Below are 21584 nucleotides of genomic sequence, written 5' to 3'. Positions count from 1 at the left end.
CCACCAGTCCTTTTAGCATCCTGAGATGTAATCCATCCAGCTTGGTGTTCCCTTGCCTATTTTGACCTGCACTTCTCTTCTGCCCACCACCCAAAACCACCCAGTTGGACCACACTTCCACAAAGAACTTTTTTTGGCATTCATTGCAAACCTCAGCTCATTCTGAGCTTAGTGTTCCTGGCCGATTCTCTGACATTCTGCTTTTGTTATATGCTCTTCTTTCTGTTTTTGCAACTTGTCCTTTTTGTTTCCCAGCTTAGCAAAGAGCTCTTTTTGCAACCGCATGGGTTTTATCAGGTGTCTACCATTTTTCCTGCTCTTTTATGTTGTTTGTGTTTGGGCCTTAATTACCTCATTTTTCAGAACTCCTCAGTCCTCCTGAATGTTTTTCAAGATTTCCATCCATGGAATCCTTCCTACTTTTTCCCTTGGCTTGTGGGGGTGAGGGTGCACACTTTTTGACTCTGACAACTGCCTGGATAAGTCCCTGCAGTTTTCTTGGCAAGGTTTTTCAGAAGTGGTTTGCCATTGCCTGCTTCCTAGGGCTGAGAGAGGGGGACTGGCCCAAGGTCACCCAGCTGGCTTCGTGCCTAACGCAGGTTAGAACTCATGGTTTCCTGGTTCCTAGACTGATGCTGTAACCCATACACTAAACTGGCTCTCTTCCCTTAGCTCACTGATTAGTGTTATGGAATGTGTCTCTGAAGGGGGAGGTGATTTGGTGGATTTCAGTAATGATGCTGGTTCTCAGGAAGGAAGGAGCACATTCCAAGGAGGAGGACAGGATAAGAGGAAACAGTCCAGGAAGTGATTGTGGGGAAACTAAGAGGTTCAGAATAGCCCCGCCCTAGCCCTTTCCCAGGTTATTTCCCCTTCGGTTCAGTAGGATAGCTTTAGTCTGGCAAGATTCTGTCTATGGTGGGAGCAATTACAGAACTGAAGATTGACTGGATTGATTCTGTCTACACTCTGCAATTGGAATAGCTCAGAATATTATTTTATTATAAACACCAAGCTGATATGTCCAACTCTGCTTAAATCTACGCAAGGATTTATTCTGTGTAACTTCAACTGCAGGTACATCTTGGCTTCTTGTGTGCCTCAGTGTGGAATCTCAATGCATGAAAGGCTCTATTTTACAAACGAGCTTTATTGATTGAACTAGATAAACATGGTGGCTTTTAATTAAAAAAAAATATCACAAACTGCTATGTTGACATAATAAAATGAGGTTGTGTGTGTGGGTCTGAGTCTGCATGAGACAAGATGCCATCCTTAGCTCACACAGTTCTTGCAGCGCTGCAACCCGTTCTCGTTGCAAGCTGTGCACTTGAGGGCTTTGAAGGAGTCTGTAAAACAGTTCCGAAACATGGACATCTTGCTCCCATGGCACATCGAGCACGGAAGGAAACCAAAGCCCCCACAGGAGAGGCATTCATGGGGGTGTTGAACTCTCTGCAGCAAGGGGAAAAAAGAAGAGTTGCATCCATTAGTTGCATTAGACCAGTGTTTCTCAACCTTGGTAGCTTTAAGATGTGTGGACTTCAACTCCCAGAATTCCCCAGCCAGCCTTGCTGACTGGGGAATTCTGGGAGTTGAAGTCCACACATCTTAAAGCTGCCAAGGTTGAGAAACACTGCATTAGACAGCCAAACATGACTGATTGTTCCTAGTAGGAAAGACAGCAACATGCACTGTTTCATTATTTAAACAGCAGCCACCACAAGGCTCAGGGCCAGGGAGATGGGGATGGGGATGGGAGGAAGAGTTAGTTCTCTCCTGGTCTTTCTCAAGCTGCTTTTCCCATTTGCTGCTAAGGTGCTGTGTAGGACTTGTTCACCCTGAACTGAGCCACAGATTTCAGTATGGGTTCTACAAGTTATATACATTTTTTTGCTTTAAATAAAAAAAAATGGGCTATCAAGCTCAAAGGTCAGCTGGAATGGCTGCTTTTATAACCTGCCCCAATCTTGAAGGTCTCTGGACATTGGTGTAGTAGGCTAGCTAGTTATGGGCATCCTCTGTATGTTTAAGCAGATCTCTATGCTAACTTTCCAAACCCATTTCTGGAATTTGTTAGGAAGAACTGACCAGCTGGACTGCCACCAATTCCTCCCAAGAGGACACAGTGGAAACTACAGCATGAGGTTGGAATGTTTTTGATGAACCCATCTAGGCGACCTTCTTACCATTTGTCTCTTCCTACTAGGTTGGCGTGGCAGCTATACTTTCTCAGTGAATAGAAACAATTTGGTTTCCTGGGCCACAGGTTCCTGGCTGAATCTTCTCCCTGTCACCACTCAGGGTCAATTCAGCTTGCTGTGAATCTTTTCTTACAAGGGCACTTTAAACAATTCACATGTATGAGGGGCATCTCATAGGTTTAGTGGTGAATGCAGCTCACATGTGTATGGGGGTGGGGTACCTTTTACCACCACACACACACAATTTGGAAGAAACTTGTAGGAATGGCTAGAGAGAACTGTTATGTCAACACAGAAGAGATACCTTCCCAGACCATCAAGCACAGAGCAAAGTTTCCATTGATTTGGAAAGGAAGAAGGGAAAAAGTCTAGAATTTAAATCCAGGAGGACAGGCCTCAATAAGTTATTTGACTTCTGTGTATACAACAGAAATTAGGACCAGCAACTCCATCACTAAGTGACCGGGTCATCAAGCAAAAAATCATGTGATCACACCGACTTATGACAGCAGTTCCGGCGATTCTGGTTGCCATCGTTAAGCAAATCCGACGCAGTCATTAAGCGAGGACATTAGTGGCTAAGCTGGTTGCCTAAGGAGAAATGGAGGCCCTCTTTCTGGAGCAAGTCTTACCACCCTCCTCTGCACTGCGCTCTGGGGGGAGCCCAGAGGGCCCACAGAATGCGGGCTGTGTTTCGGAGGGCAAGAGTGAACCAGGGTAGCAGGCAGGTGCACTTCAGGCTTGCCTCTCTTCCAGCAGGCAGGCTGCAACTGGGCTACTCCCCCATGCATCCTGTGGCCCCAGAGGAGGAGAGGTTTGGGACATGAATCCTGCTCTGGCCGGGCCCAAGGGCGAGTGGGGAGGCTGCCCGCCAGATCTCCGTAAGCCCAATGACATAGATGGCTGGTGGGCACCCAGGCAGCTCTTCATGCAGCTCTTACTTTCAGAACTGGAGCAGCCTCTGAAAGCCTCACGTACCCATTAGTGCCACTCCAAGGCACTGTCCTCCAGTGGTGAGCTTAGTTCCAGGTGGGGCCCTGGGGGCTGGCAGCATGTGACAGAGCAAGGGTGGCCAGACAGAGCATAGGGTGCTGGCGTCCCCCCATGGGCCTGGCCTTCTCTCTGCTGCCACCACTTGCCACCACTTCATTTGGGCCACAGGCAGGTTGGCAATGAAAAACAAGGACACCTCAGCAGAAGCGGCCTGGATGCTTCTGGAGGCTTGCGACCTCCTGTTGGCTTTCCCATTGATTTTGCTTGTGGGAAGCCATCAGGGAAGGTTGCAAATGGTGACCACATGACTGTGGGATGCTGCGACGGTTGTAAATGCAGACCAGTTGCCAAGCGCCCAAATCGCGATCACGTGACCACGGGGGTGCTGCGATGGCCACAACTTCAAGGACCGGTCGTAAGTCCTACTCGTTCAGCACTGTCGTAACTTTGATTGAAATGAAGAGTTTAATCAAGCTGGAATGAATAATTAGTAAAGACACAAAGAACAAAGAAAAATAATTTCCATTCTGCCGGTGCTATGGTCCTAATCCAGACTGCTTCTGCAACTACAATTTGATTTTAAGAAGAAAAAGACCACACTATTAATTGCATGGCTAATGACACATTTCATTTATCCCTCTAATAATACAAAGTTCAGGAGTTTTCAGGTAAGTTCTTACAAAGAAAACATAAAAATACAAAACTATGAGCGCATTCTTACCCATCGACAGGAGGAATTCAACAGTATTTCATTTTAAAGCAACCGGTCTTAGCAATCGGAACACAAGGGGTAAAAACCTTAAAATATTTCAGTAATGATTTGTCTGGAGAAACCAAGCATGCCTTTTGTATATACTTGGATCAATATAATAGCACATGCAGAGTTCTTGTGACAAGGAAATTTGGGGTTTTAATATGCAGTCTTTGCTAAGCTCATTAATTACCTCAATTTTGGTTAAGAGGTCCTGCAGTTCCCCTGATTCATTCATTGACAAAATTTTCTCAGCGCCCTAGAAGGAAACAAGCAAAACCTGTTAGTGTGTCTGTGTGAGTGTGTGTGTGTGTGAAAAACAGAGGAAGAGGGTTAATTTTGACAATTTAGCAGAGAGGAGAAACTCCTTTTTGCCAAAATTATTGATATAAATCACACTTTTTCAGCTGAACCAGTTCAACCCTGCTAAACAAATATCATTTGTCTGAATAGTACCACATGATCACTGTGAAATGTACTTCTTGCTTTACAATATATGCCTTCTTATGAAAATAGAGGGAAAAGATACTTCATCAACATTTAAGAGGTAATTTCTTCATATATACTGCATCAGAGATTGTTACTACATGAGCATGAGAAACTGAGGGTTTTTTTTTTAATTTACAATTCAAGGATTTCCAGCCTTGAATTCACACAGAGCTGGTTAAGTATAATGGGGAAAAATGATGAAAAGGCTCAGAAATTGGCTGTGAAAAATTAAAATAATTGAGATTGAGTAGGTTCCAAATACAAAAGGGTCCTATAGAGAAAATGAATCTGCCAGAGAAGATATAAAACAGTCTTATGGCTCCTTCTGCTAATCAGAGAAGGCCTGCTGAACATTTGTATTTAACATTTGAAATTGGAGGGAGAATGTTTCTGCTGGTATAAAGTCAAAAGTCATTTGCTTTTTGGCAGCGGGTCAGCACTTCGTGTGAAAGTGTTCACTCACCCATTTATGCAATTCTGATGTGACCTCGGTAATGTCAGCACGTTGTCAAATTTGATTGCTTAAGCATCACTGTGGTGCCTTATAATTAATGCAGGATCTCCAACAGGGTAAGGATGGGTGACCTTTTTTCTACCATAAACCACATGAGAACCAGGGTTTATCTCTGGGCAGTCATGATGCAAAAGGATTAAAATAAAGACTGGGCCAAGGGTGAGGGCAGCCTTTGTGTCTCTGATGCAACTCCTTTTCCACTTTCACATCTCAAGCAGTAAGGGTGAGGAAAATTTTACAAAATTACTGAAGATCAGCACTGATTGCTTGCAGACAGCATTTAAAATTACTCCAAAGTGCCAACCGCCAGCATGGGAAAAACATAAGGAATAGAAAACAAAGCATTTGTTCTTTCTAAAGGCCATTCTTCTCAACTCAAACTGAGATGAAGTGGGAATGGAGCAAGCTCAATGCATGGTCAGATGGTGGCCACCACTATGAAATCAAAGCCCTACCCCTTTTGTACGTGTGTCAGGGCATGGCTTCATTCGCATGGGGGTAGCCACCCTCTTGATTTTTTGGACCTCTCCCTACAGACGTCCGGTACTACCTGCAATCTGGTGGGGACGCTTAGCAAGCAGAACTTCAGCTACTTGAGGACTGCTGCAAAAATAGTCTCTTTTCTCTCCCTTGACTTTGCGTTGTTGAACACACATTCCAAATTGATTGATTGAGCCAACTCCAGAATTACTCAGAGTGGCTTACAATTTAAAAAAACAACATATAAAAACTCAACCAACAAGAAGAGCAAAATATCAACCATAAACCTACCAGAACAAAACGAAGTTTGTAATTTATTTATTATACATACATACCTTTCTCTCTGGATTGAAGAAGCTAATTCCCTGCCACGTCCTAGCTTCCAACTTTGCATTTCTAGGCCACAACACCCTCTGAAAGCAGTTTGCAAACTGCAGCTGGTACAAACCATGTGGAGAAGTGTGGGCTGGGTTGATTTTCCAGTTGGCAAATCTAGTGGGTTGATAAACCTAGCAACGAGCAAATTCAGTGGGTTTTAGTGTTGCAGGGATGTATGTCTCCCCTGAAAAGGTGAAAGGTCCCCTGTGCAAGCACCAAGTCATGTCTGACCCTTTGGGGGGATGCTGCTTTCGCAACGTTTTCTTGGCAGACTATAGCGGGGTAGTTTGCCATTGTCTTCCCCAGTCGTCACCTTCCCCAGCAAGCTGGGTGCTCAATTTACTGACTTCGGAAGGATAAAAGGCTGAGTCGACCTGAGCCGGCTACCCGAGAATCCAGCTTTCGCTGGGATCAAACTCGGGGTGTGGGGAGAGTTTCGGTTGCAATACTGCTGCCTACCACTCTGCGCCCAACAAGGCTACATGTCTCCCTTGACTACAGTCAAATGATCTATAGTTAAGGTTACGTTAAGCTAAGGTTTAGCATGAATTTTAATCTATACAGCTCTTGGCTGGTGGGACAGGAAGACAATCTCTTCTCAACATCTTCGCTTCTTTTCTTAGCCGTGTAAGCTTCTGGTGGCCAAATTTTCTTTTTTCTTCAATTGCTCACATCAGTCTTCAGGCTGTGAGTTGCAGCACAGCTGGGACTTGAGCCACTCCTCAGTGGACAGAGGAAGAATACAACTACCAGAGTCACTGCAAATTTAATAAGGGTGCTGCATCTCATTCTGTCATTCTGCCTTGACTTTCTCTCTGTTGCCACCAATCACTCAAAGGCACAGTCCTCCCTTCAATTAAATGCTCTCAAGGGTATCACTAGATGCCTGGAAGGAGCAGCAACACCTTTCCACCTTCTAATCTATTTTCTGGATAGATTTCTTGTGACAAATTGTAGCTTCTTTCTCTTGCGCTCTCTTCCTCTCCCAGATGTTTGCCTGTGTATGTATGTTTTGTGTAAGAAGAAAAATAATAACATTTTCTTAACCTACTCATTAGGACTGTGCATTACTTTGGCAGCCACCACTGGGTCCAGGCTGGAATGGAGCAAACCAGCATGGTTTTTATCTCCCTTGATGTGGGATATTATTTCTCCTAATCTTGGCAGAAGAGAATGTCTGCCTCTCTTTAAAGCTGATTGTCTCTGCTGGGCTCCCTTAAATGCTTTCTTTCACTGTACAAAAAAAAAAAGCTCCAGTTTTTCTGCCTTACTCTCAGGATGCTTGATAATTGCTTTCAAAATTCTTCTGTTCCTGTTTTTCCTTTGATTCAGTAATCAAAGTCAGCAGAGGTGTCTGCAGCTCAGTTTATTGTTTACTGCCATTACTTTTCCATCAGAAAAAAGAATGAGATGCATTTTCCCTTATGATGCATGTGGCACAATCTATCATGATTGCCATTTTTTTTTCTTGTTCTTTAGAATCAAACAATAATCTACAGAGATCGCTAAAGGATCTGTTAGTTTTGCTGCCACCATACAACTGTTTTTCTCTGTTTCTCCCTCTCTCTTTTTATATCTATCTATCTATCTATCTATCTATCAGCAGAGCAATAGTGGAGCAAAGTCATTTTTTAATAACATTAGAACAAAGCATTGACTAATCTTTTATCATATAACTTAAAGAGTCTTTGTAAAGTCCTCTGAAGATTGGTTAACTTCTCTAGAGCAATCATTTACTTCTCACAGCAAGATGACTCCTACAATAGTAATCTACTTTCAACAAAGTATCTATAGCAGCCTTGCTGGTTGGGGAATTCTGGGAGTTGAAGTCCACACGCCTTAAAGTTGCCAAGGTTGAAAAACACTGTTCTATAGGTTACAAACCTTTGTCTCCCTAACAATAACTGTCTATCCTAAAACCTATCAAACTGAAAGTTGGAGGATTTCCTTGGCCAGGACTCTCAGCATCTCTCACACCCATCTTTCTCCTCACACCTCCCCCAAACCCTCTCTCTTTAACCCCTACTTCCTCCAGAATTTAAACTGAGGGGCGTTACCCTATTTTCCCTTATTTGAGTGACAGTTCTAATAGCCAGTCATCACCACTGGATTTAAGTAAAATGGAAACATGGAGACATGGAAGCCAGGAAATATGCTGACTTCTGGAGAGATGACTAAACAATGAAAAGTGAGACATTTACACACAAAAAATCAAGTTTATTTTGGTTTTAAATAAGTGCAAGAACACGCTACCCCTGAGAATTTTATCTCAAATATCTTCCCCTTGTAAATAAAATTTGAAAGCAAATTCACTTTCATCAGACTGAAGGACTTGCTACCTGATAAGTCTACATTTTTAATGGAAAAATGAAGGACACTTAATTTCTTATGTCACCTCTCCCTGTCAGCTGTCCATTTATCTATTCCCTTTGCAAACCTAAGATCTATTTCCACAGATACTCAATTCATTTTTGCTTTAAGCTTCGTTAGACTGTGTCTCAAAATTTTAAAAATGTATGTTTTTTTTTTAATTTTTAATTAAAAAATCTTCAATTTTTTATTTGAAAAAAATATTGAAGACATATAATTTTAAAACTAATGCTCTGAAATTTCTTTATATTCCTCCACTTATGATGTTCTAATTTTTCTAGAAATGTCATTCTCTTTTGAAAAAAACTAAACAGAAAAATTGCCATTTACTTAGGCTTTTCCATCTCGATAATGGGATAGCAGGGCTCCATTTTTTCTATTTGATGTTCTGAAGTTGGACATGTGAAGACAAGCTACCATAAGTAGATCATATAACTTACCAAGATAAGGACAACTCAGGTTCGGTCATGTATCTCTGCAGAACCCTATTAGTTATTTGAAGCCCAGCACTTAAGACCAGCTTCTCCCTGGTAATTCAAGTGGAAACATTTCTGCCAAACAACTATTGTGCTTCTGTCCATTCTACTGAATTGTCTTCTTTGCATGCCCGTTTCAACCCCCCGCCCCCCAAATCTTCTGAAAAATGGATGTGAGTTCACACAGTGATACAGGATTGCATTTTCTAGGTGCCTCCTATCTCTCCTTGTCCTTTTCTTTCTGATATTAGAATTTTAGATGCCACCTAATGCTCACTTCAGAAGCACTTGAAATTACAAATTAAGGAAACCAGTGTCAATCAGTGTTGGAGGGAGGGAAGGAGGGAAGGAAGGTAGGTCCCTGGAAACTTGTCCCAAATGTTCCCTACCTCGTATCCTTTTTATTTATTTATTGTGCAACTTCAGCCTTTAGCACCTCACTCTGATTATGGTCAGCTTCCCTAGAAACCGTCATTGGGTCTACAGCCAGTCCCACCCAGGCTTGAGGTAATCACTTTTTCCCAACCTGGTACCTCCAGCATGTTTGTTTGTTTGTTTGTTGTGTTAAAAGTCAACCCACCTTCTATTAAAAGGAATCCCAAATCAGGGAGTTGTCTCTTGGCACTTACCATAAATGTTTTCATTGCATATCTAATTACATTGCCTGCTTAGCAGAACCTGTTTGACTAGATTTAATGATTTCAGGGAGCTGATTTCCTGGCAGAACCAGATTCTATTGTATTTGGCTGGACTTGTCCATCTTAAGGAATTGACAGGTGTTGGTTATTTCTGAACGGCCTTTAAATAATATGTCTACAGTACTTCCATAAGCAAGCTGAGTATAAAATTATGCTGACGTATCTTCTCTTCCCTCCCCCACTTTTTCAATAATTTCAGGCCCTTAATATGTTAAACTCTTAAGTCCCTTTTTATGTAATCTTCCAGCAAAAGTAGTTTAAATAAATATGTTATATTGTTATCCCAGCAGAGGGCATAATTTGTTTTCAGATAGCAGCCTGATGCTAACATTACAAAGAAGTACTAACATAATGGAATAGTTCAGAGACGGGAAGGCTATTGCTAGGACACAATTTAACCCTGATGTGGAGGTAAACTCAAGAGTAAAATTACTTATATTTAATTAAACAAACAAATAATTATCACTTGTTAAGAAACTGCTGAAACTATTGGTGGCAAAACCTTATAACTGTCTTCTTAGAAAGTGGGAAGTATCAACTAACTTACCATTTATGCTCATTATTGGAAGGAAAGCCCAGTTGAATTCATTTTTTGGTCTTAATGGAAATGTGCAGTTCCACAGGTGGTGGTACTACCAAAACCTTTTCAGACTCTGCTTGTCTGCATCCACATGGACGTGATGGCATGTGAATCAGTGGAATTACACATAATGGCTTGAGCACTGTGAGACTGAGGAAACTGCAGAAATCATATACGGTATATCATATATAATTTTTCAGCCATTGAATTCTTATGAGATTGCAGTTCAGTAAAGTACTGAATGCCAAGCTCAATGCTAGAAAGAAAGATTTTACACTCTCAATCTATAGATCCAGGTGCTTTTGTTTTGTCTCAATCAACTTTCCCCAACAATTTTTGTTTTAACATGATCTGCTTCGGTTCTCATAACTATTTTCCTTTCTCTGCACATTTTTCTGTTAGAACGAAGTTAACGAGGCATTTCAATTAGAAATGCAGGAGGATTTGTTATTCATTTTGTGTAATGACAGTAATCATTCATCTCTGCATTTATAAGTTATGGGTCTGCAACAAAGTCAAGGTTCCTTGCCTTCTAGATAAAAACCAAATTAAAATGGAATAAAATAAACAATGCAATATTTTAAAAAATCTTTGTATTTGTGTGTGATGCATCTTTCTATAGCTTTGTAAATACAGTAGATTGCTGAGTTTAAAGAGTCGTAGATCACTGCTGCAATCTTCCCTTTTCCAAACTGTGCCCCTGCTGGTAAATAAATGGTATTTTTTGATGATCTTCCGATAAAAGAGGCCAGATGTGCAGGGTTTGCTCACCAAGCGAAACAGATCAGAATTAATTATGCTCGGCACACAACTTTCAAGCATAGAGAATAAATACATTCCACCAACCGTTGTAATGTTTGTCTTTTTTTAAAAATTACATGCATTCAGCAAAAGTCAAATACCCCATATTGGGGCACATGGACATTTGCATAAGAGGACCTGTGTATAACAATGAGATTAAACATGACTTTGATTGCTTCCAGACGTCTGGAAAAGGAATTCCCATATTACACACTCAAGAATAAAATTTAGAACCTCTGTGTCTCATCATTGCACTGTTGGGATACTTTTAATTTTGCACATTTTAAGTATATATTTTATTTGCTTATTTATTTGCTTATTTCTATTATTTTTCCTGCCGCATTCTTTCAGCTCTCAGCAATTACAAGAACAGTAACAGAATTAAAGCAACATAAAATTCAAATAGCCTAAGACAAAAACAAAGAAAGAGAAAAAAATAAGGACAAGCACAGATGCTGTTGCTGAAAGTCTCCTAGAAAAAGCTCAGTTTTTAATATCCTTCTAAAAGCGGCCAGGCAGGAGCCAGTCCTGTTTCAGTGGGGAGAACTTTCCATATCACCACAGCTGCTGTGGAGGAGCAGCACCACCTAGCTTCATCTCCCCAGAAATTTGGGACGTTAACAATATTTAACTAAAGGTGCAGAAAAAGAAACATTATTCAAAACAAAGGAAATACGTATATTTATACTACTAATTCCACCTTGCAGTCTGCAGGGTTAACTGAATTCTTGAATTCTTATGGCAATCTTACATATTGATTCTTTCGGAATCATTTTCCTGGTCGCCACAAAGTGTATGAATGAAGAGCACTGCTAGTTCAGGTAGTCCTCGCTTAGCAATGGTAATTGGGACCGGCAACTCCATCGCTAAGCAACGCGGTCATAAAGCATGACATCATGTGACCGCACCAACTTATGACAGCAGTTGCAGCAGTTCCAGTTGCCGTCATTAGGAGAATCCTGCACAGTTGCATCATCCCACGGTCATGTGATCACCACTTGTGACCTCCTGCCAGCTTCCCCATTGACTTTGCTTGTCAGAAGCTGGTAGTGAAGGTCACAAATGGCAATCACCTGGCCACGGGACGCTGCGACCATCATAATTGCGAGCCGATTGCCAAGGGCCTGAATTACAATCACATGACTATGCTGTGACAGCCACGACTACAAGGAACAGTCCTAAGTCCCCTCGTTCAGCACTGTCGTAACTTCAAACAGTCACTGAACAAGAAGTTGCTGAACAAGGACTCTGTACAGCATTTCATGCTTTGGTTTGTTATACATTGAAATGTGGGATAGTTTTACCAAAGAAAGAATCCAAATGACCAATTACAGACATTTCTAGTTTCCAGTGTGACTGATGTGTTTCAGATTGTTTACTTTCTATCTGTTGTGTTTCAGTCCCTTAAAATCTTCATTTTGGCTTTAACTAAGCCAAAGAATCTTAAGCAGAGAGGAGAAAGATGCTATGGAAAACATTAATATATCTGAAGGTGAATATGCTTTTTTTTTTTAATCCATTCAATACTTTCCGATTCTTGGAGACTGCCTAGACAGGTCCCTGCAGTTTTCTTGGCAGGTTTTTCAGAAGCAGTTTGCCATTGCCTCCTTCAAATATACATATCAGAGTGTAAATAAAGAAATGGAGAGATGGATATATAACCCAAACCCCAATAGAGAATAGTCACAGCAATCATGAGCTGATCATACGGCATTCTATTGGCCTTGATGCTTGATAAAATCATGACAGTCTCCACTAATGTCCTCACCAGAAGATAGTGGTGAGGAACCCAGATATCAAAATAAATATTAAAATTACTGGGCGGTTAAACAATACTGATCTCATAGGATTGAACTATGTTGTCAACCTTTCTCATCCTGGTACCCTCCAGATGGTACAGCATGGCCTTTGACTATAAGATATTTGGGATAATATATAGAATGGGTTACACTAATAAAGACAACCAGTTTGGTGTGGTGGGCAAGGCACCAGGCTAGAAACCGGGAGACCGGGAGTTCTAGTCCCACCTTAAGCACAAAGGTGACCTTCAGCCAGTCGTTCTTTCTCAGCCTGAGGAAGCAGGCAATGGCAAACCACTTCTGAAAAACCTTGCCAAGAAAACTGCAGGGACTTGTCCAGGCGGTCACCAGGGGTCACCTGTAATGGGCTGTGCAAGTAACCTTAAGAGAAAGGAAGAAGAGCCGCAGCCTAGACAATGGTCTGATAAGAGAAATCTGAGTCCAAAGCAGGAATGGGAGTGGAGAAAGTTCTTGGTTTTGGTTTCCTGGTCTGGACTACCCTGAAGGGCTGATGTCAACACTGACTTGAAGGCACACACAGACATACCCTAATAAAACACTGCAAATTCTAGGATTCATATAGCTGCCATTTCCCCATGTTTCTGTTCTGATCCCATAGAATTGCTTTTCTTCACCTGAGGACTATATAGCTGCTGCCCTCATGCTTGATCTCTTGCAACATGTTGGAATGTCACTCCCTTGACACTCAGCAAGTCCAATCAAATAGCCATGTTAGTTGCATGTCAGTGGAGGGAGGCAGCCATATGTAAAAGGGAAGGGAAGTGAACTCTAGACAAGTTTGAAATCTGCTTGTTTATTTTCATGAATATTCATATCTTCCCACAAATACTGTTGTGGGTATTTGATGTATCAACAGAAGCAGAGAACTGGGTTTTTTCACAATCCAAATCACTATTTTAACAACCCATATATTCATATCCATAATTCTGTATTACTTTCCTTACTTAAAATCAGAGTATAGGCCCAAATTACTGTTGGGCATTGCACACACAATTAGATTGTCTGTTTATTCTTTAACAGCACAGAAGTTTTAAATGAAGTCTTGAGTGATTAGAACACGTTGGGTTAACTGTACACTTAAGTGCTGCAATTTTTCTGCAGCTCAAGGGACAACTTGCAAACTATTTAGGACAATCATCTGTAACAGTGTGCATGCTTGTTCGCTGTAAGAATAGTTTGCCAAATCAGGTTTTGAATAAAACAGGGATGGCTGAAATCAGGCTGATATGTAACTATTATTTACTGAAGACTTTAGAACAAATAGTTGTGAATGTAATAAGTTTTCTCTTTTTTCATGGGTGCATCCCTAATGATTTCTCATGCTTTTAAATTTAAAATGTGCAGGCAGACATGCATAATGCACTTACCCCCAGATACTGGCCTTCAATAAACACAACAGGAACAGATGGAATTTCCCCAAGCCTTCTGCATCTCTTATCGAGTTCTTTCCCATAGTCACTATTCAATGCAATGTTTTTCTCTTCAAATTTCACTCTGTGGTTCTGGAAAATCTTTCGAACTAACTCACATCTTTCAAAAGTTGTTCTTACCACACGAAGGCTGGTGGTGTAAATTACTATGCGTCCATATTCCCAAACAGATGATATCTATAACAGAAAATGCATTTTTTTCAATTATTGACCTTTCCAGGTTCTTTTGCTATGGTGCTGTAAAAAGATGACTTTCAAATTATTCAATTTCCTTGACTTGTTAACCCTGATTATAAATTTTCTAGAAGCCTTTTTCCTTCCTAGTTCCATCCTTCTTCCTTTATATATTATAAACTTAGAGTTGTAATTTATCCAAGTTGATCAAAGATCACAATAAAGCCTTGATTTGTAATATATCTTATTTATTTGGGTAATACTTTCTCGTAATGCCTATAATGAATTGAAGCTTAAATATTCTTATACACATCCATGTTTAATAAGAAAACATGGAATATCCAGGTAACATCTCCACTAGTAAGCAATATAACATTAATTCGGTTTTATATTGATAGAGTAAACTGAATAGAACATTAGAATATTACCCTATTTATACATGCAATTGATTAGGAGTAGTTAATGCCCTTGGGATGGCAGTTAGAGTAGATTAACAGAGGATTTCTAAGATTTGTTGGCTGGGGATTTTGGAATTATAGTCAACAGGAAGGGTTAAGGGTTAGGATTAAGGTCTATCTCAATGAGTCTAATCCAAATGAAAGCAGGCTTCAGTTTAGCCCCTTTAGCCTGTTCTTCAATATTTCCTTATGGAACACTTTTTTGTTGTTGTTGTTGGAGAAGGCTGAACCAAAATAAGAATAGCTCTGCCCCTCTATTTCTAGTATATGTCCTTTTTTGTTTTCAGATCTCCACTAAGCTCCTTTTGCTGTCTCCATATTTTCTTCTTATTGGAACCATTTGCCACTGAGCATTTAGTATCTCCTTAAGGAGCCTCCCCCCTCCTCCCCATCGAGCTATTTTTCCCCTTATCTTTCCCTCCCTTGGGATCTTACTTATAATTGCTCTCCATTTATTTTGGGAAAAAAAATTAGAAGTCCTGATATATGTTTGACTACACACTATTCTACTCCCCCTTGAAATCAAATATTCCAGCATTACACTGTTACTTTCCCCCAATGTTCCTGCTACTTCTTCTTTCTGAAATAAGTACACCTGCTTGAAAAGCAACAGTCTGGGGAATGCTATTATTTGGGGATTGAGGTACAGAATGTAAAACTCTGCCATACTGAATTGCCACCCGCACACCCTTCTGTTAAAGATGCAGCACGTGACAAGATGTTATTGTAGATACTATGTAAGCCATTAATAATATTGTATAATGAGAACTCAAGCCATGTGCATAGCAGACCCAAGGATCAAATCTATGCCTGAATTGCAGATTTGCTTCTGCATTCATCAGCCACACACTTCGGATAGTGATGCATATACCACCTGCTATGGAGTTATCTCTAGCTCTGATTTTCCAGAAATTACGAATCCAGCATCAGTACCATTTAGCAGCTCAGTGCTTGGGGCCACAGGTTTGCAGAACAGTGCAAAGTCTCCTGTTCATTTTAATAACAGTGTGGTGAGATTCAACTTTCAAATGATGACACCAGTCTCCTGGGAAGATTTTCTAGCAAGCCTTTCTCTGCTGTGACTTGATCTCAGGCATTGAAATAAGTAGGTCACAAGAAAAAGTGGAGATCACCAAGAGGGTGAACGTCAGACCATTTTCTATTGTGACTGGTTGCGAAACAACTGCCTGGTACCTTGCAGAGTGAGTAAGCCCTGGACACTTGTTCCCTTGTGGAAAACACACAACAGGATGTTCTCTGTTCCTTATATGTACTCATCAAAAAAGTGAGCTAATATGTATGTTTGTGGCTATGTTTTTAGTTAGGATACCTGCTTCAACTGCTCTCCTGCTAACTCAGAATGTTTTGGTCTGGGGCAATGTGTAAACCTATCCATTAAAGCTTAGAGTTCCATGAAAACTGCCCATAATGACCCATTTACAAAACATTCCCGAGGGAGACAGGGAGGGACAGAGGGAATATTTTCCTTATATCTTTACAATAAGTTTAACTTCAGGTTTGATGAAAGATTGTATGGGCAGTAGTAATGCCATGATGGATGGATGGATGGATGGATGGATGGATGGAAGGAAGGAAGGAAGGAAGGAAGGAAGGAAGGAAGGAAGGACCAGGCCATTGTGTGCAAGTTGTTGCAGTCACTGACAATTCTCAAATATTGTGCAAATTTACATAGATGCCATCTGGCTTATAGAGTGTCACCAAAGGCACAATGCCAGCCTGTACTATGCTGACTTAGTGTTATGCTGAAACTTTGTTGGCTGGTTTGTCACACTTCTCTTCTGCCTACAAATCTAATTAGCACTCTCAAAGTAGTGAACCCAATAATTACAATTTCAATAATAGCAACCCATTAACAGCTTAAAACAACAAGTACAAGGACAGGCAGCTACTGCATTTGTTTAGTTATTTATAAAATTACCTAAGAGGTGTCTTCTAACGTCAAAATATTCCCTTAGCTGAATTAGGCTTTCAAAACCTTGAAACAGGGCCATAGCAAACAAATATAACAAACAGGAAAGAAAAAGCAGAGCAGGATTAATTATATTTAAAATCAGTCAAAAGATAAACAGATTAGAAAAGTTTAATGATCTTAAACTGCATTAAAAATAGAAGTAGTCTGACTTCCTTTGAAGGCCATGCCCTCTGGTCATATCACTCGAATCTCTCGAAAAGGTTTCCAAAGCAAACTTGGTGTGCAAACAGGTTTACATGGGCAGATACCTATCTTGGTCCAAAACAACTTACGACAGAGATGGAGAAATTTCAGGCCTGCTGAGTTTACTTTGCTATATGCAACCTGGTACAAAACCTCACCAAACCTTATAATGAGCATGGAGACACAGAGAGATCAAATGCCATCCTGGAGCAGGAGCTTTCTAAACCTACCAGCTTTCTAAACCTACCAGCAAGAGAACTGGCCTCCCTATGGCTGAGTTTACCTGAGTTCAACTCCGTACATTCTCCTACTTACACAAGACTGTTTCAGGCTTGTGTGGTTACCATCCAGATTATTGCCTCACATTTGCCTCCCTGCCCTCCCCACTCTGGAGGCTTCCTGCTTTCTCCTTGAACTCCAGGCAGCACAGTGATTCCTCAAAGGAACATCACACTCCACTGAAGTCCAAGCTGACCACAAGAACCTGCAACATCTACAGCCTTCTTCAGCTCCAACCAAGACACAGATGAAAATGAAGGAACAGTAGTAGCTTCTTCCAATCCTTTATGGCCAAGGGGAGGGGTGGAAGCCCATAATATCTCCACAGCCAAGGAATGAAGAGAGAGAAAAAATTGAGAGGGAGATGGTGTGAAAGCCAGATTGAGCAACATCAGAAGCCAAGCGCATGAGATCAGACTGGTTCCTCACAGTAACAATGCACAAAGCGTCAATTGTTCTCCTCATCAAAAAAACAAGTGACTCTCAGTCATTACAACACATGGGTGAGAAAAAGAGATGTAAGGTTTGAACTTTGGGTCTGCTATGCATATGGCTTGAGTTCTCATTATTCTTTGTATTAACAGATTTCCCCGTATCTACCAAAAACCTATCTTATCAAGAGCCGCATCCCACAAGCCTTTTTGTTTAAATATTGGTCTGGATGAAGCCTGACATGCTGAAAAATTGGTTTAGATGACAACAGTACCTCAGACTTGCCTGGATTTACATTTTCAAGATAAAGTGTAAAATTAAAAGTTTGCTTAAGGATGTTACCGTTGCTGATCACCTAATCTTTCCAAGCTATTTTATGTAATCTCTCCCTCTGCAAAACCCAGTGCTCTTTGCAAAGTGTAATGAATAAAATCTCATCCACCATGGCTTTGTGGGTCTCCTGGGAACAAAGTCAGGCTCACATACTTCCATGCCCTCTGCTTTTTCCTTTATTTCATATCCGATATAAAAGTCATCTGAAGTGCTGTGTAGACAAGGGGACCATTATGACAACTGCATCTTGTTCTTTCAGATATTGTGCTTGCAAACTGGGACATTGTAAGAGTTCCACACAAATGAAAGCTAGAGGCAACAAATAGCAATCTGAATCACAGACAGTGAAGAACAATTGTCAAAATATTGTGCTGACTACTGTATGAGGCAATGGGACATAATGGATGTATTATAAAGAGGCAGTGGTGTATCCTTGTCTGAAGAGGCCCTTGGACCCAGTTGTTTTTAACAACTTTTGCCTTTTTCCAACCTTCCCTTCCTTGTGAAGGTGATCAAGAAAGTGCTGGTGAATCAGCTACAGAGAATCCTGGATGAAACACATTGGAATCAGGCCTGATTATGGGACAGAAATCATAGTGGTTGTTCTGGTTGATGACCTCTCTTGAAACCCAGATGGGGGCATGTGCTCTTCTTGGTTCTATTAGTCCTCTTGGCAGTGTTTGATACCATCAACCATGATTTCCTTCTGATCTGCCTGCAGGGGTTTTATAATGGTTCTGCTCTTCAGGTGGGTGTTCCAGTCAGTGGTCTTGGAGGATCAGCACTCAGACCTTTGTGAAGTCTAGTGTAATTTGTTTCAGGGCTTGGTACATTCCCCCAAATTATTTACCTTCTAAATGAAATCACTGACAGAAATCATTCCGTGGTGGAGGGAAGTGTCATTATGCTGGAGATATCCATGGCAGGAGCAGAGCTGTGTTAGTCTGTGGTAATCAAAAATCAAAAAGAGACTGGTAGCACTTTTTCTGATGCATCTGATGAAATGAGCTGCAAGTCACAAAAGCCGAGGCCTTCCTTTTAATAACATTTGCTAGTCAGAAAAGGTGCTACCAGACTCCTCCTGATTTCTGGTGATATCTAGTGATGTGATGTGGGGCTGCCTTCGGAGATAACCTGGAGACTACAGTTGGTACAAAATGCAGAGGCTGGACTCCTGAAGAGACCATTCTGACAGGCTAAAATAACACCTACTTTGAAGTCCTTGCATTGGTTGGGAGCAGGCTTCTGGCCAAATTCAGAGTGCTGGTTATTACTTCTGAGGCCCTTTATGATGCAGCACCAGGACATAGCTTACAATGCATTGCCAGAATTGGACCTGCTTGCATGGTCTAGTCTTCAGAGAGAGAGTAAGGAATATGGATCAGATAATAGGCCTTCCCAGTGGCAGCTCCCACTGCACAGAATTCCCTGCCTACAGAGATAATATTTGGCCCTGACCGTACTGACATTTCACAAACAGGTAAAAACAGATTTGTTCCATCATGCTTTTGGCGATCAGATCAGAGTTACCTATGATGTTCACCAAAGATTTTTTTTTATTATATTATTTAATTGTTTACATTTAGTTTCCATTTTTCTTTCAACTTTGTTGTACCCTTGTTGTCCCAAATCTGTTAGGATCAGGGCAGGTTATAAATATTTATCCAGACACACACTGATAATTCTTTTTATGGATGCAGTCCTAGTGAGTGTACATATGCAACCGCAGAATCAATTTTTACATGGAAATCTTTACTTCATACATCCACACTATTCTTATAAAACGTATGAAGATTTTCCTATAAAAATTGATCCTGCAGTTATATATGTGTGCTCACTGGCACTACATTCCTAGAAAGAAAACACATTTTCTTGTACAAAAACACAAATAGAAATTAAGCTTGCTTTCTGTTCAATAATTTTTAAAGTAAGCGTTCAAGCGTATTATTTAACACCCGAATGCAAAATCCTTACAATAAGCTAGCCCTTAGACATTCATCAGACAGATGCAGACTTGGGTTTAATTTCCTGCTCAGCCTGTGAGACTCATTGGGTATATTTGCATAGTATTGCAAAATTCCGCTCATCTATGGAACTGGAAAAACAGCACTAAATTTCATTTGATGGGATGGGAATGCTGTTGTTTGCCTGAAACTTTAAGAATATCAATACAGTTAAGTCATTTAGCCCACATATGTTTACTCTGCATGGTCTTGAAAAACCTGCTTGGCATCTTCAATCCTCCAGTTTGGATTAGAGAACATGTTTTTCTTTGACAACTTGAAAGTCTGTTTCAAAATATGTGTCCTATTCCAATAACATTTAGAGTGTTAGAGCCTGTGCATAGATTATTATTTGCAAGATTTGTCCATTATATATCCCAAACTCAGTGGGTATTTTTTGTTTTTGTTTTCATGATCAATCAAAATGCCATTGAAAAGCATGCAAGCTTTTGAATTCTTGAGAAGGTTTCATCAGGTGAGATGTTAGATAAAGCAGAGAAGGAAGAAGGAGAAAAGTCATAAAATTAAGCTAGATGTTTCAGTTACCAGGTCTGAACTTTCCACTTCTTCTCTGTCCCCTGATCTTGGTAACATCTTGCTTGAGTAAGCATACTGAATTCAGATACTTGCACACTTTGGTTTCCTTTTGGCTAGTCCTAACAAAGGTCACTGTGGATTTGGGATATTTTTTTTTTCCTTACAGACTAACATTGCTTTTTTTTAATGAAACTGTTCAGTTATGAGTTCATGGGGCACAGCCACTGGTCTTCATTTCAAGGCCATAGACATCAACATTTTTTCACATAATACTGAAAGTAAGCATGCATGCTTTGAGACTGGAGTGCTGTGATACGAACCTCATAGGGAAAAACAAAACCGGAGGGTAGGGCTAAGAACCTAAATATGAGGTAGTCTCCATATTTTCTACATATGGAAGACAGGATAGCTTTTTCCCTTGGTTATGCTATGTTAGTATGCAGCCCAGTCAGGTTATACTGTCTTGCCAAAAATAAAAACGAAAACCCTTCATTAGAATTCAAGCAATGGCTTGGCCCCTTTAACATAGTAAAAAAGAAAGAAAAGAGATGGAAATCAATATTCTTTACAAGTCTGAGAATCAAAAGGATTCTGTTTGTTTGTTTGTCACATTTATATGGCCACCCATCCCATACAAAGTGACTCTGGGTGGCGTACAATAAAACCCACCATCAAAAATATGCTACAAAACCAGTTAAAAGCAAATTTAAAAAGTAAACAAAGATAAAAACAAAACCACAAGCAGGAGATTATTACACACAACCAACATGTGGGCTCCTGTTACTAGGGGATCCCCAGGCTTGTTGAAAAAAACACATTTTAGGGACCTTCTGGAAGGCCATAAAGGTTGGGGCTAACCTCACCTTGGGAGGGATGATGTTCCAGAGGACGGGGGCCATGGCAGAAAAGGCTCGCCTCCTAGGTCCAGTCAGATGGAACTCCTTTGCAGACGGGACCCACAGCATGCCTCTCCTGCCAGACCTGATGGGAAGGGTAGATGTAATCCGAAACAGGTGGTCCCTCAGATAACCTGGCCCCATGCCATTTAGGGCTTTAAGGTCAAAAACAGCACCTTGAATTGGACTCAGAAGCAGACTGGTACCCAATGCAGTTCATGAAGCAGAGGTGTAATGTGCATCCTCTTAGGGGCGCACATAACTGCCTGTGCCACCGTATTTTGCACCAGCTACAGCTTCCGGATACTCTTC

General features: G+C 40.8%; 1 protein-coding gene across 1 annotated transcript in view; it reads right to left on the bottom strand.

Annotated features, from left to right (window-relative positions):
- Positions 1-1220: 1220 nt before the first annotated feature.
- GRXCR1 (glutaredoxin and cysteine rich domain containing 1) overlaps positions 1221-21584 on the bottom strand; it is a 42704-nt gene continuing 22340 nt past the window's right edge. Inside the window, exons 2-4 of the mRNA XM_063310656.1 lie at positions 13922-14161; positions 4142-4207; positions 1221-1455 (exon numbers count right to left, since the gene is read on the bottom strand). Coding sequence (XP_063166726.1) covers positions 1276-1455; positions 4142-4207; positions 13922-14161 — 486 coding nt within the window. The 3' untranslated portion in view covers positions 1221-1275. The remainder of the gene's footprint in view (positions 1456-4141; positions 4208-13921; positions 14162-21584) is intronic.

Source organism: Candoia aspera, chromosome 8 (genome assembly GCF_035149785.1).
Source record: "Candoia aspera isolate rCanAsp1 chromosome 8, rCanAsp1.hap2, whole genome shotgun sequence".
Classification (NCBI taxonomy): Eukaryota; Metazoa; Chordata; class Lepidosauria; order Squamata; family Boidae; genus Candoia; species Candoia aspera.
This window is presented reverse-complemented; position numbering and strand designations above follow the sequence as displayed.